At 42.8% G+C, this 14,274-nt stretch overlaps 1 protein-coding gene across 6 annotated transcripts in view; it reads left to right on the plus strand.

The window, feature by feature from the left end:
• The window catches only part of ITSN1 (intersectin 1), a 1,645,471-nt gene that overhangs the window by 1,232,783 nt on the left and 398,414 nt on the right, over window positions 1–14,274 (plus strand). For all 6 annotated transcript variants that reach the window (XM_086935345.1, XM_086935347.1, XM_086935346.1 and 3 more), the window contains one exon: window positions 11,430–11,596. In XM_086935345.1, the coding sequence (XP_086791471.1) occupies window positions 11,430–11,596 (167 nt within the window). The remainder of the gene's footprint in view (window positions 1–11,429; window positions 11,597–14,274) is intronic.

Below are 14,274 nucleotides of genomic sequence, written 5' to 3' on the forward strand. Positions count from 1 at the left end.
TACTTCTTTTGACTAGGAGCGTGGCTAGTGACGCAAAGCAGACTTGCACTTTGTGTGTTTTTGGTTTTTGGAATATTCCTAGCGCAACTGCCTCCCACGTGTGTAGATCTGTGGGAAAAGCTTTGTGGTAAGTGCTGCAAAGATGTGGAACCAGCTTCCCTTTTTCCTGAGGAACTGTACTGATTTGTTGCCATTCAGGAGAATGCTTAAAACTTGGTTGTTCTAGTCTCCTTCTTAATCTCTCCCCGTTCCAGGATAGCAGATAGCGCCAGGACAACCAAGTGAACAGGCACGCTTAATAAAATAATTAACATAACATCAAGTCAAGTCAAAAGATCTTTATTCGGAATAAAAAACATCCATAAAAGTACAGACAAAATACATATAAAAACATTCAATTCAATAATGACATTTTTGGAAAATAGATCCGAGAACAAACAAGCATAATCAAATTCCATTTGCAATTTCGCATCTAAACAAAATTTGTCCCTTCATAAAAATGGGTTTTTAAGAGAAAATATTTTACAGTACTGTTTAAGAAACGCTGTTTAAAAACACAGTTTAAAAACACAGTTTTAACGACCATAGTTAAAAAGGATGGCTAGGACATTGTCATAATTATATCTATATACACATGAAAAAATTTTGTTACAGAGAGATAAAACAGGCAGATAAAAATTCTCTAAAATGCATAATAGAAAGTGCAGTGTGCGATGATTATACCTCAGTATTAAGAGTGATTCTCAATCTAACAGCAGCTTTGAGAAAACAGCTCACCCTAAAAGTAACTTCATCTGATCCTAATAATAGGAAAGACCGAAATGCTGATTTAAGATTAGTCAAACCATTTTTTCTGCAATAAGGCATAAGATAATGTCCAGTGAGCTTTTTGTAGAAACCACAAAAGAACAGGAAATGCATAAGGTTTTGCTTCATGTCAGGGTTACAAGGGCAATTTAAAGTTTCGAGGTGTTTATTATATCTCAGCGGGAAGTTCAGTAAATTAACTATACTCCCATCTCGGAAACGAAACAGTAAACCCCTAACCCATCTGCCGAGATGCAGACGTAAATATCTGTATGGTGGGCCAGGTTTTTTAGTATGTGGTTCAGAATAGGCCAAATATTTTACAACAGTGCATTTAGTCAAGTTCTTTCTATCACGCTCTTTGCTGTACAGGTCATACAATGCCCTTAAAGTGATGGTCTTATGGGAGCGGTTTATTAGGTTTGGTGATGTAAACAGAGAGCCCAACCCCACACTTACAAGGCACTCTTTTACTGCTTTCAACCATGGTATATGGTGTCCCCTATCACATTTTAGGCAATCCAAAATAATTTCACGGGTCAGGGTAGCAGCCGTGTTGTTCCATATCTTTATCCAGAATAGGGCTGGTCTGGATCTCACAAAATCCTCTATGTATGGAATATTTAATTCGTTGTGACATACATAGTTGGGAGAACAAATAACCCCCCCAGTACCTTACGGCAAAATCTATTTTCTTCTCTTTGAATATGGGAGCAGTTGGTATAACCCCAGACTTCGGCGCCGTAAGTGCCGGTTGGCATACATTGGGTTTGATAGATCTTAACCAGGGGAGTTATTACATCAGCTTGGTTGGGTGGTCTCAAGGAGGTTACACAGTTAATGGCTTTACCCAACTTATTCCTGGCATAAGATACATGTGCATGCCACGTACCGCTGTTTGAAAATAGAAGCCCTAGGTAGGGGAAAGTGCTGGTGCTTTTTAAAACATTTGACCCTGAATAGATCTGGGGGATTTTGTGATTTTTAGGACCGCAACTCATGATCAGCGATTTTTTAAAATTAGTTGTTAGGCCTAAGTCGGCCATAAAAAGGACAAAACCTGAAATTAAAATACGGAGTGCCTTTGGAGTGCGGCCCATCAGGACCGCATCGTCTGCATAAAGAAGGGTGGGTATAGGGACTCCGTTTATGTAGGGCACATCACTAGTTAGAGTGCTCAGAGAGCCACTTAGCTTGTTGATATACAAAATAAACAGGAGGGGGGCCAGCACACACCCTTGTCTGACCCCCCTCCCAATGCTAATATCGTCAGAGACTTCACCCATTTGATTCACACGCACACATGCTTTAAGGTCACGATGTAAAAAAGCTAAAAAGTGTACCAAATGGTCGTCTAAGCCGTATTCAAGAAGGGTAGACCAAAGGCCGGAGCGATTAACGAAATCAAAAGCCGAGCTCAAGTCCATGAAACCAAAGTATAAAGGGGATTTCTTAGCAATGTTATATTTTGCCATGATCAGGTTCAAGTTCAAGCATTGTTCCACCGTTCCGACACTGCTACGGAACCCAAGTTGGCTAGGGTGTAGGATGTTATTCTCATCAGTCCAAGTTCTAATCCTTTTAAATATGATCCGTCCCAAAACTTTCAAGGTGTTATCAATTAAAGAAATTGGGCGGTAGCACCCAGGATCCAGCCTATCGCCCTTCTTAAAAATGGGAACAATAATGCTACATGACCATGTTTCTGGAATTTGCCCGTCTGTTAAGATGTTAAAAACATTGCAAAGCAATGGTGCCCAAAAATCGGGCTCACATTTTAACTGGTCAATAGAGAGCCCATCAGAACCGGGCGCTTTATTCCCGGCGCTTTCTAATATAGCATCAGCTACCTCGGATACAGAAATATACAATGGGTGTAGGGAGGGTAGCGACAGAGGAGGATTATCTGGTGTTGCATAGATTTTTCCAAAATGTGCAACCCAGGTAGGACCAGTGATATTACAGTTAATTCCGGTCAAGTTAGAACCAATAGATCTTATCACCTTTACCTCCTTCCAGAACCCAGTGGTATCTTTCAGGTCAGCAGATCGTGCCAGGGAATCCCAGTGGGTTTTGAGTAATTCATTTGATCTGGTGCGTAGGGCACGCTTGTACTCTGCTCTGAGCAACCTTACTCGTGGTATATCCCTCGGTTCAGCTTTTAGGGCAGCTCTAAGCACCCTATTTGCTTTGGAACATGGGGCATCAAACCATCTAGGCGTTTCCTCAGCCTTACTAGAGGCTGGTCTGGAAATCTCACCTTTAATTACAGAACAGAGTTCAGAGAATGATTTAATCACGTTAGCCCCATGGTCCTCGGTAGTAAGACAATCTTCGATCAAGGTTGGGTATTTTTTACAAATTCCTGCTAGGATTCCCTTATTGTCTGCTCCCTTCCAGATTACCCTCAATTTATCTGTCGAGACTTCCAAATCCCTTGCACCTATTTCATGTCTTGGACACTTACCCTTCGGCAATGATAAGTGGATGGCAATTGGATAATGATCGCTGTAAATTTTACACACTACTTCGGCCCTTATTAATGCCTTGGCAACAGCGGGTGAGACGAAGACATAATCAATTGTGGTGCCTACCCCATGACCAATAAAGGTGGGAAATGGGGAGGCGCTATTTTCCATACCTGCATATTCCATGCAATTAACAAGTTCACTAGTAGCAAGAAAATTTAACAGTTCTATGCCTCTTTTGCATGGGGGATTTCTTGAGTGTACATGTGCGTTAAAATCCCCTCCTAAACAAATGCCATCAAATTTCCCATGTACCTGTCCATCCATGATTTCATTGATAAAATCAAATAAAAGAATAAAATTTGGGTTAGGTTGGGACAAAAAATCATTGTTATAGAAGTTGATTAACATCTGTAAGTCCTGTGATTTCTTTAAGGGTGTCAAGGACTATAGACCAATACGGTCGTAAAGTGGAGCAGCTCCAAATCATGTGCTGGAAGTGCGTGTCTGAGTGAGATCTGGGGCAAGGAAAGTGGAGGTCTGGGTAGAACCGCTGCAGGCACGCCGGTGTTTGATACGCTCTATGCAGGACAAGCAAAGTTTTGTTGATGCTGGTTTTATGAAACCAACCTTTACCCATATTTTTTGTTAACAAAATACATAAATAGTTTTGTCTATTTTCTCAGTCCTCTTAAAGGTAATTCAAACACTATGGGTACCTTTACAATTTCCATTGCAGGGGGGCACTAATTGGGGCTGGATATTTTTTTGTGGAAAACAAGTAATTGAAGGCTGAAGTGGGAACTACAGTAAATTTTTTTTTTTTTTTTTGCTTTTCAAATTACAGTAGGGAACATTTTACATTTTTTAATTCATGGCATTGGTACAGTATACATGATATATATAACCACAGTGCATAAATCACAGTGTTGCAGAGCATATCATCAGTAGGACAGAGAGTTATAGACATGGTATTAACAAACTTCATCTTGTAGGCTGAGGGTAAGCATGGCAGTGGTACAAGTACAGTACAGTCATGAAACATCTGTAAGTGACAGCAGGTAGGACGTAAGAGGCCCCCAGATATCCAGTGGCTTGGATGCAAACAGTAGTTCTTCTGCATAGCATGTGAGCTGGTAGCAAGAAGTCAAATCCTGCAACCACAGCCCAGTTGTAGGGATTATCCTACTCTCCCAGCAGACAGAGATCCTGCGTTTAGCCATCAACAGCGCTATGGACACAAATTTCTTATTGGAAGCTTTTACTTTAGCCACAATCCCCAGGTTGCACTCAACAGTTTCTCCAATCATCAAGCAAATAATTCGTACAACGAAACCCCAATATTGAAGTATTTTAGGACATTCCCAAGCTAGATCATAAAAACTAGCCCCGGGTGCACCACAACGTTTACAGGCGTCAGTTTGTTGCAGTCCAAATTTATACAGCTGTGCAGGAGTATAGTATAACTGATGTAAATATTTAAAATGCACCAACCGTAGATTGCCATTTGTCGTCAGTTGGCCTGTCAGGCAGCAGCTATTTAAACAGTCCTCTTTAGAGAGCGGCTCTGGCAGCACAGCATTCCACTTGTTCAGTGCAGTCGCGCCCCCAGGTATCATATCATTCTGCAATGCCCTATAGAGTCTGGTAACTAGTTTGGCATTTGATGTAGCAGTGTATAGGAGTTGCAGTGCCTCAAGGGTGGTGGTGCTGAGGGGAAGTGTGGGTAAAGCGCACGTATGACTGAGCGCAATCTAGTGTAACCTGCCGTAAATGATAAATCATTTTTGAAAAAGCTAATCGTATGAAGAGGGGTTTGACCAGCAAAAAACAAAATCATATGACAATCTTCTGTAAGGTAAACCTCTAATATGCCACTTTCAACTTATGAAACCACTGTGGCTGCTGATGACTTGGCAATGAGACCATGATTAGGTAAAGCCACAGAAAAGCCCTTCATAACATTTAAATTCTTTTTTGACGTGCAATAGCACGATCTACAGAGGAAGAGCTGTGATAGACTAGGTCACTGTGGGTAAAATGCCCATGTAAGCTTTGTCAGATATTTCCATTACCACACTGTAAATATGTACCCGTGTTTACATCCTTGCCCTCATTGAAGGAGGCAATTTGTTTTTCTTCTTAAGGCATTTCTTTCTGAATCATTTTAAAAGTTGGTGTTGCTTCTTCCTCTCCCAATCATCCAATCTGTGCTGCCTCTAACCATTCTACCCTGTCTGTGTTGCCTCTTCCCCCTCCCACCCTGTGTGTGTTGTTTCTTCCCCTCCCTCTGCCTGTCTGTGTTAATTCTTCCCCATCCCAGTCTGTGTTGCTTCTTCCCCCCCCGCCTTCCCCCTGTCTGTGTGACTTCTTCCCCTCCAGCCCCTCTGTCTGTGTGGCTTCTTCCCCTCCCACCCCCTGTCTATGTGGCTTCTTCCCCTCCCTACCCCCTTGGCTGTGTGGCTTCTTCCCTCCCATCTCCACCCTCCCCACCCCCGCCTGTGTAGGGTCTCCCCTTGCCCCCAGTCTGTGTGGCTTCTTTTCATCCCCCGTCTGTGTTCTCCATCTTCTAAATTGTCAAAGCCAATAGCTGGCCTATAGGTGAGACCTATTGACTTTGCCAGTGCTTGTTATTTCATCATTTTTTTTAATCACTTGCCCTGGAAAATTTGCCATTAGTAATATTGTTGCATTTCTTGAAGCACCTTTTACTGTGTTAATAACTATTCCTTTAAAGTCAAATTTTGCTTGCTGCTCCTACAGTTTAAAGAGTACAAATTCTTGCTAATTGTCCAATTTCCTGGCATTACTTAGGCCATTTGTTTTCAAAAATTAATTTAAAACATAACATTTAATTATTTATGGGAAACAACAGAGAATCCAAATCGCATATTTGCTCTTTTATCTATCAACTCTGTACCTACCAGCATATTATTAATAATAAAAATGCTAGTACGCGACCCATATGCCCCTAGTCTTCTTGCCTAGTCTGGATTTGCAGTCATGGGCCCCTGGCATGCTGCTTCCCTCTTTAGACAAGTCTGTACATTGCAATCCAGAGAAAGATTTAAAAAAGACATAGTCTATGTGAGAAAGTGGCTCTGTTTATACTGTTCCCAAATAGGTACAATGTGCACAGAGTCCACAGACCCCAGAGGTTTGGCAGAGGCTAAAGTTAGATATAACCTTTCTTTCTAAAATGGTAGCTTGGTCGAGTAGTAAGACAGTATCAGAGGACAGTGTAAAGCATTTGGTGTACAACCTCAGTCAGCAAATGGTGTCACACACTCAAGAACTGAACTCTAGGCCAATGGTTTGTATAAAAAATGTATATTTGTTTTATTTTAGAACCAACAATAGGTATCAAAATATACTTTCTCAGATGGAGTTACTTTCAGATAAATACTTTCAATAGACAATAGACTTTGGAATAGGATAGTTACCGTTGTTGCCATAGGCAACACAAATTCAAACACAATAACACATTGAGTTCAATCAGAATTTCTAAAAGAAGGCAATAGATTACTTCTAGGATTACTTTTCTAACTGCAGAACTGGATCCTAGATTCAGTCCTGGGACATGTACTGTAAACAGTAGAGCAAAATTGATTAAGTCACCGTAGTGCTTTTTAAGCAATAATTTGGTATTTTAAAAGTTGACAGAAGAAATTTCACAGAAAAACAGTGAATGATTTCCTATGGAAGAAATTCACTTAGCAGGTAAGTGGGGTTGTGGTTACTCTTTCTAACTCCGGGCTGGATCCTAGATCCAGCACTGGTGCACCACCTGTAAATAGTTGAAAGATTGTGTTTTTGTTATACAGGCGATTTTTGAACGAATATTTGTAAGTTTGCAAAAATCAACACTTTTTCAGCAAAAAACAGGCAATGTTATCCTAAGGAACGAAATTCAAATTGCAGCTAAAGTATGTTTGTTACTTTTGTAATCCAGTGCTGGGCTCCTAGGTTCAGCACTGGGACCTCTACTCAAAACAGGTAACTAATTACGTTTTTTATCGTTGGCACGATTTTGAGAGAATATTTGTACGTTTAAAAAATCGGCACTTTGAATATTTTTCAGCTAAAAGCAGGCAATGATATCCTATGGAAAGAAATTCAAGTTACTGGTAAGTACGGTTAGAATTACTTTTCAGGAACAGTACTGGGCTCAAAGATGCAGCACTGAGGTCTCTCCTGATAACAGGTGAGTAAATCGGAATTCGTAGTTCGGCTGATTTTTGATGAATTCTTTTGAGTTCCAAAACTCCACACTTAAAAGAATTTCCAAGTGAAACTAGTCAATGTTAGCCTATGTAAGAAAAGTGAGTTATCGGCTTTTAAGTAAGTACTCGACTGGCAGAGTTAAGGTTCTGGGCATCGACTCGGGGGGGTCTCCCAGGGTCAGGTAGGTACAGTTGGTACACCCTCAGCGGCACAGGGGCAGGCGGGTGCAGAGGTAGTTAGGCACAATGTTATCCAATGAGATTGGTGGTGGCTGGCTAGCAGGCCACGCGGCTGTGGGAGCTGGGATCCTGGTCACTTGCTCTGGGCAAATGGCGAAGAAGGATAGGACAAAGGTTGCACTTCCAGGGGCACTCTGGCGGCTGGTGCAGGGTGCTTTTGAGCCGTCTGGCGCTCAATGTAATTCAATGGAGATCTTGGAAAGGGACAATGGCTTCAGGCTCTGGGACGGAGGATTTTCTGGAGCGACCAACACTTCGAGGGGTAAGTTGGGATCTTGGAGGTAGGTAGGCACCCCAGAGTTGAGCACAGGATGCCGGGGGGCGCCAGGTGCAGGGGTGTCTTTGGACGTCGGGAAATATTACCTTCTGCTGGTCGCGGTTGGAGGGGTCAGTGGTTCTGAGTCTGCAGGCGTCGTCTGGGTCATTGAGGTGGGTCCTTGGGCACTGGATTCCAGGTCAGAATCGCTGGGGGGACGTCCTCCGGGTCTTTGTCCACTCTGGCACAGGCTGGGCTCGGTGGGTGTAGTGGGCTGGATTTACGGTTCCTGGATGGCACCAGGAGTATTGCTGTTTGAGCAGAACCACTGCTCGTGGGAGTCCCATTCTCTAAGAGGGCCAAGGCAGGCAGGTCCTCCAGGGTTCTCGATGTTGCTGTCCACAGGAGACACTAGGATTTAGCAGGAACATGTTCAACGATCAACAGGCCTGTAGGGCTGGGGCCAAGTCAGTTGGTGTCATCCTCGTGTTAGCAGCTGCCCAGCAGGTCTTCTTCTTTTTGGCCTTCTTTCTTATTCCGAAATCGGGATCTGAGGAAGGAAGGTTCAGGGTGCCCCAAAATACTAACTTTAGGGGCGTTACAGGTAGGGGAAGGGCAGGGACCAATAGGTCCTTGTCCTGGGGTGAATACACCCCCTATCCTGCTCCTCTCCTGTGGGAGGGGGGCAAGAGCCTATCTCTGATTGGGCATATCCTGCTCCTCTCCTGTGGGAGGGGAGCAGGAGCCTATCTCTGATTGGGCAGGGCTCTCCATCCTCAAGATGGCCAGGCCCGGAGTTGTGCTCCACCTCGCCTCTCCCACCTGAGGGGTGGAGTTGGCACAGGCTGGCACAGAAACGGTGGGGGCCAGTTGCTGAGTACAGCAAGTGGTCTGGAGAAGCTCACAAAGGCGGCATGCCTTTTGAAGCTTCCCCCTACCCATCCTGGGGAGGAGACCTAGTACCTCGCCCAGGATGTGCATTGTTGCAGGCGAGCAGGGGTCCAGCAACATGTCTGCTGTGTGGCAGCCTAGGCAGCCTCTCAGACAAGACGTGGATTGTAGGTTAGGTTTCAGGGGGCATCTTTAAGATGCCCTCTGTAGTGCTTTTTTACATTAAACTCCACACTGGCATCAGTGTGAGTTTAATGTGCTGAGAAGTTTGATATCAAACTTGTCTGTCTTCAGTGTAGCCATTATGGTGCTGTGGAGTTTGTAATGACAACCTCCCAGCACCATATACTCTTAATGGCCTCACTGCACTTACAGTACCCAGGAATGGCCCTGGGTACTTTAGGGGCACAGGACTCATGCACCTGTATACACACCCAATTAGAGGGGTGGCTGATGTATGCTAGGGCAGTGGGTTTTTGGGCATGACACACAGGGATGTGTGCCATGTCAACTCTTTGTTTAGTTCTGCACCAGGACACTCAGCCTGCAAGGGCAGTGTGTGTGTGTCAGGGTACAGGGCCCCTAAGGGTGGCGCAATAAGTGCTGCAGACCTTAGGGGTCTTCTCGGGTCACAATGCCCTAGGTACCTAGGGTACCATTTACCAGGGGCTGACAAGTGGCCAGAGATGCCAATTGGGTTTAGGCTTTAGTACAGTTTTTAGGGAAGGAACACAGGCCCTGGGTTCCTGATTGACAGGGACCCAGGGCACACCAAGGAAAAGGGCCTCAGGTATCAGGCAAAAAGTGGGGTAGTTACTGCAACAGAACCCCACTTTCTTACACTCACTATAGCACTGATGTCCAAACTTCTCTTTAGTAAGAGCTACTTCTGTTTAATGAAAATCATCACAAGCTGCTAACACAAATAGTCAGAGCTAAAAAAAAGTGGCCACTGAAGCCAAGATTTTATTAGTGGCATTCCATGTAGGAATACTAGTAATGACTACCTCCGTGCATCAGGCAAGTTAATAAATGCAAGGCCCCCTTGTCACCTGGGGAGAACATCAGTAATAAGACTTGCTAACGCTGCATGAAATACCTTTGAACTATCGGCCTTTAACATATTTTTTCCCCAAACATTGGCCAATCGGTTCTAAAAATACACACATTTTACTTTTAAATGCATCCTTTTCAATTTTGGAAACATACCGTATTCAGCCAGACAAAATCGTTTCTTTTACTACTTTGAGATGTACATAGGGGGAGCTACTCACAGTAGCTGTAGAGGTACCAGTAGCATCTGAGCTACTTTGAGAACCTTGATCAATTGTTCTATATTTGGAGAGACCTCAAAGACTGTGCTTATTGATGGCTCAGGCAAAACTGCTGTCCATTAGAAAGCAGGTTACGTCTCAACAGTTGATGTAGGGAGATGGTGCCACCCGCCTCCTGAAATTTGAGACTATACTGCTTTAATTTCCATGTCCGATCAACTGTCGCTTGACTTGTTATCCTCACATCATTTAGATCTTACCTGTAAATTTCCGGAGCCCAAAAAGGGAATGGAACCTTTAATGGAGCACAGGAACACTGACAGGTGTCTAATTCCATATTGCGAAATGTGCATTTAGGAGAGTGTGTTAGGAGTCCGAAAAAAACGCTCTTAAAATCCCTCATCTGGGGGTGAGGCCATGTTTTTTGTTCTGGTGGATTTTATGGTAGGAACTGGGGCTTTTACCACCTGTTTTGAAGATTCCCTTCAGTTGTGATCCACTTTGTTTATTGTGGGCTTCGAAAAGATGCAAATGATGTTGGTGATGAATTTAAAATTGTAAGTTTCACTTTGTGAACCCTGTAGTTTTCTGAGAGGACTTTCTCCTCCGTGGGAAGTCATTGATACTTGGCCTGTGAACTGGCCCAGTGAATTTGTAGAACAAAAGTGATCTCTGCTAATCAGTTTAAAATTATCTTACAAACTGGACAGATGTACTTTCTTTTGCTGAATCAGTATTACCCTATTTGTTAAATAATTCAGACTGCAGCCCATCAAGCCACCATTTTCTGATGGATCCTATATCTTTCAAGTGTGGGGTAATTGTCCCGTATTTTCCGCCTAATACCTTCTTGTCCTCATTGATCAGTCTGCAATAAATTTGAGACACACTCCAAATGTGGATGATCCAAGCGATTGATGCAGATTTGTCAAACAGGTCAAAAGATAATAAAACTAAAATAGATTTGTTTAAATTGAAATAAGGGTTTTACCATAGCTACAGAAGAGCTTGAATGTCTGTAAAAAATATATATAAATGTACGTGTATTTTAGGACACTAAGTCACCTTTTCTATGTATGGGCTGTTGTGATGAATAGATGATGTGAATGACATCTGTACAATAGCCAGGGAACTGGCAATTGATACCTTAATTATTTATAGACAAAGATGCTTACCCCTTGTTCAGAAAGGCAATACATTTAGTTGTTCACATCTTAAATGTTCCATAAATGTACTGTGTTGCAGGATAAACTTCTTTCTTTTTCACCAGAGTATATTGCCATGTACACCTATGAAAGCTCAGAGCAAGGAGATTTAACTTTTCAGCAAGGAGATAAGATTCTTGTTATAAAGAAAGATGGAGATTGGTGGACAGGAACAGTCGGCGACAAGTCTGGAGTCTTTCCTTCTAATTACGTGAGACTTAAAGACTCTGAGGTAAGCTGATAGACAAGTCCAATAATTATTTCCTTCCCTTTTTGTGATGACGGAGAAAGTGGATGAGTTCATAAATGTTTCAACTTTCTTTCGGTTTGAGTTTGTGCTTTTGGTGTTCAATTTCATAGTTCTCTTCCTAGGAGAAATTGATTAACTGGTCTGGTTGTTCAAGCAGATGAGCCTCCACTGAATGAAACTGATTAATGGTTATAACCAACCTATAGCTACTAGAAATTCACATCTCTTCATAGCTGTATGACTGTTGTTAAGCCAAGTCATCGCAACATAACATCAGATCACCTACTTAGCCCAATTACCCCTTTGCACAATTAGGTTTCTAAATCAATACCAGTAAGTAATTTCAGGTATTTCCACAAACTATTCAGTTTATTGGACAAGGTTGTAGTTAGTGAGAGGACTAATGTGTCTACTCCTGGAGAGAGTATGGCTCATTCATCATACCATCTCCCAGTACTAAGCAGGTTGTGATATTCACATTGGTGTTGAGACCTCTGGGTCAAATTACCTCCTGTATTTTTCTAGTGCTCAAGCTAGACTGAAATTTGACCAATTAAAAGAATCTTCAGTTGAAATGGAAGCTGTTTTCTGAAATCTAAAAAGTCCTTCTAAACTTAATTGTCAGTTGTAGTGGTGGGACTTTCCAACACATCTTTTCAGAATGGAGTGTTCAGACTTACTTGACATGAAGTTAAAGTTCTTGCATTTCATGCCAACAATAAGCTCATCTGGTTGGTGGAATTCCCACAGAGTGCCTCTGGGTGGCATGTTATGCCAAGAGCATTTATTTGATTTTAACTATGGGCCTGATTCTGATGTCAGTGGTACTGACACCACGTCTGTATCAGACCCGCCGACATTTGACAAAGCAGTCCACCCACTGTATTATAATGCGGCCGGCATAGGGAGTGTCTGTGACACTTCCGACGGGCTCAAGGAGCCCGTTGGTGCATCGGAAAGACAACATAATTCCTTAATGACGGCAGCTCCACTGTCTGGATTATGATGTTGGTTTCCGACAGCCATTCCTTGTCTGTCTTTCCGACATGGAAAGGCTGTCAGTATGCGACATTGGGGGCGCCTAGCAGGGCCCCCATCCATCCTGGCCTCCGGCTATTGGGCTTGGGAGCACCTATGGTGTCCCCCTAAACATCTCTGCACCATTTGGCTGGCTTGTGAGTTGCCAACCACCCGTTGCAAGGCTATTCAAAAACATCCATTGTTCAATGGAAGATTGTGCTGAGGGCCTTTTCTGCCTTCCGCACCAGCTTCCATTGTACAATGGATGTATGCGACTGCCTTATGGGCGATTGCATCGTAAAAAAGTCGTAATACTTGGGTCGAAACCGCCGACCTAATGTCTGGCAGTTCCAGTATGCTACGGTGTCAAGATCGTAATAAGGCCCTCTCTGTTTGCCTTCATCCTTTTGGCCTTGAACCAAATTTAGAAAATCGGGAGACACGTCACTGAACCTGATGGACGAGATACAGAGTTTTGTAATATAGAATATCAACCACGAAAATGTAGCAATACAAAAATATTGTGAAAGAAATACCGAGTATTAAAAGATTGACATTACAGAGGTAAGTATGTTTATTTAAATGTATGTAATATTATTGTACAACTTAAAAAAAGTTAGTCTTTTTTTTAAAACTTAATATATCTGAAAGACTAGTTATAAATTCCTTACATTTAGACGTTGCACTGAATCCGGAGAATTTTTTCGTAGCAGTACCCCTGCGCATTGGTAGGTGGCGTTGGTCGACTCTGCATCCGTCATCGGCGCCGTGGTCGCTGGGATGATGTCCCAGTGTCTACTTGGACGCCGCCCCTGCACGCTGACTTTAGTTCTTTCTTTTCCACGCCAACCAGCGCCGATCCGGAGAGCGCGTGCCCCATAGTCAATTTTTGACTGAACTTTTTCAACTTTTGTCAACATTATTTTTGAGTCTTCGACTCCTGGTACACGAGGGATGTCCCATCGTCGGACCGGCTTCAAGCTATGTGACTCCTATCACAAGCTGATGTCAGTCACCGTGTGCCTCTATTGCCTGGAGCGTGACAACGACCCGAAGTCGTGCTCCGACTGCCGGGCCATGAATCCGAAGGCTTTGCGGGAGTGTAGGAAGCTGGCTCTGTATATGCTATACCAAAATTAGGTATAGTGTGCACAGAGTCCAGTGGAACCCCAAAGGTAGGCAGAGGTAAAAGTAGATAGCTCCTTACTCTCTTTGTGGTAGTGTGGGCAAGCAGTAAGGCTTAATGTTAAGCATTTGTTGCACACACTCAATCAGCAAATGATTTCACACTCCATCAGCAAATGATTTCACACACTCAAAGACTGAACTCGAACCAATTTCGTTTGTATAAAAATATTGTTAAGTTATTTTATTTCTAGAACCAAGCCAAGCCTGGCACAGGTAAGTGAAATAAATGTTTTACAAAATATTATGCAGTGTTTACAAGTGAATGCAAGTTCAAAATGCAGTTGTTTGAATTACACAAGGTATTAAAATACTGTACAGATTACTTCTTAGATACTTTTTAGATTACTTTTTCTACTGAGTGTGATATGCCTAGAAGTCACACTGGGACATTTCATAGAGAAAAGGTAAGTAGAATCAGTTTTGAATAGTTAGTTTTTTAGGTTTCCATACAA

The sequence above is a fragment of the Lissotriton vulgaris genome, chromosome 8 (genome assembly GCF_964263255.1).
Source record: "Lissotriton vulgaris chromosome 8, aLisVul1.2, whole genome shotgun sequence".
Taxonomy (NCBI): Eukaryota; Metazoa; Chordata; class Amphibia; order Caudata; family Salamandridae; genus Lissotriton; species Lissotriton vulgaris.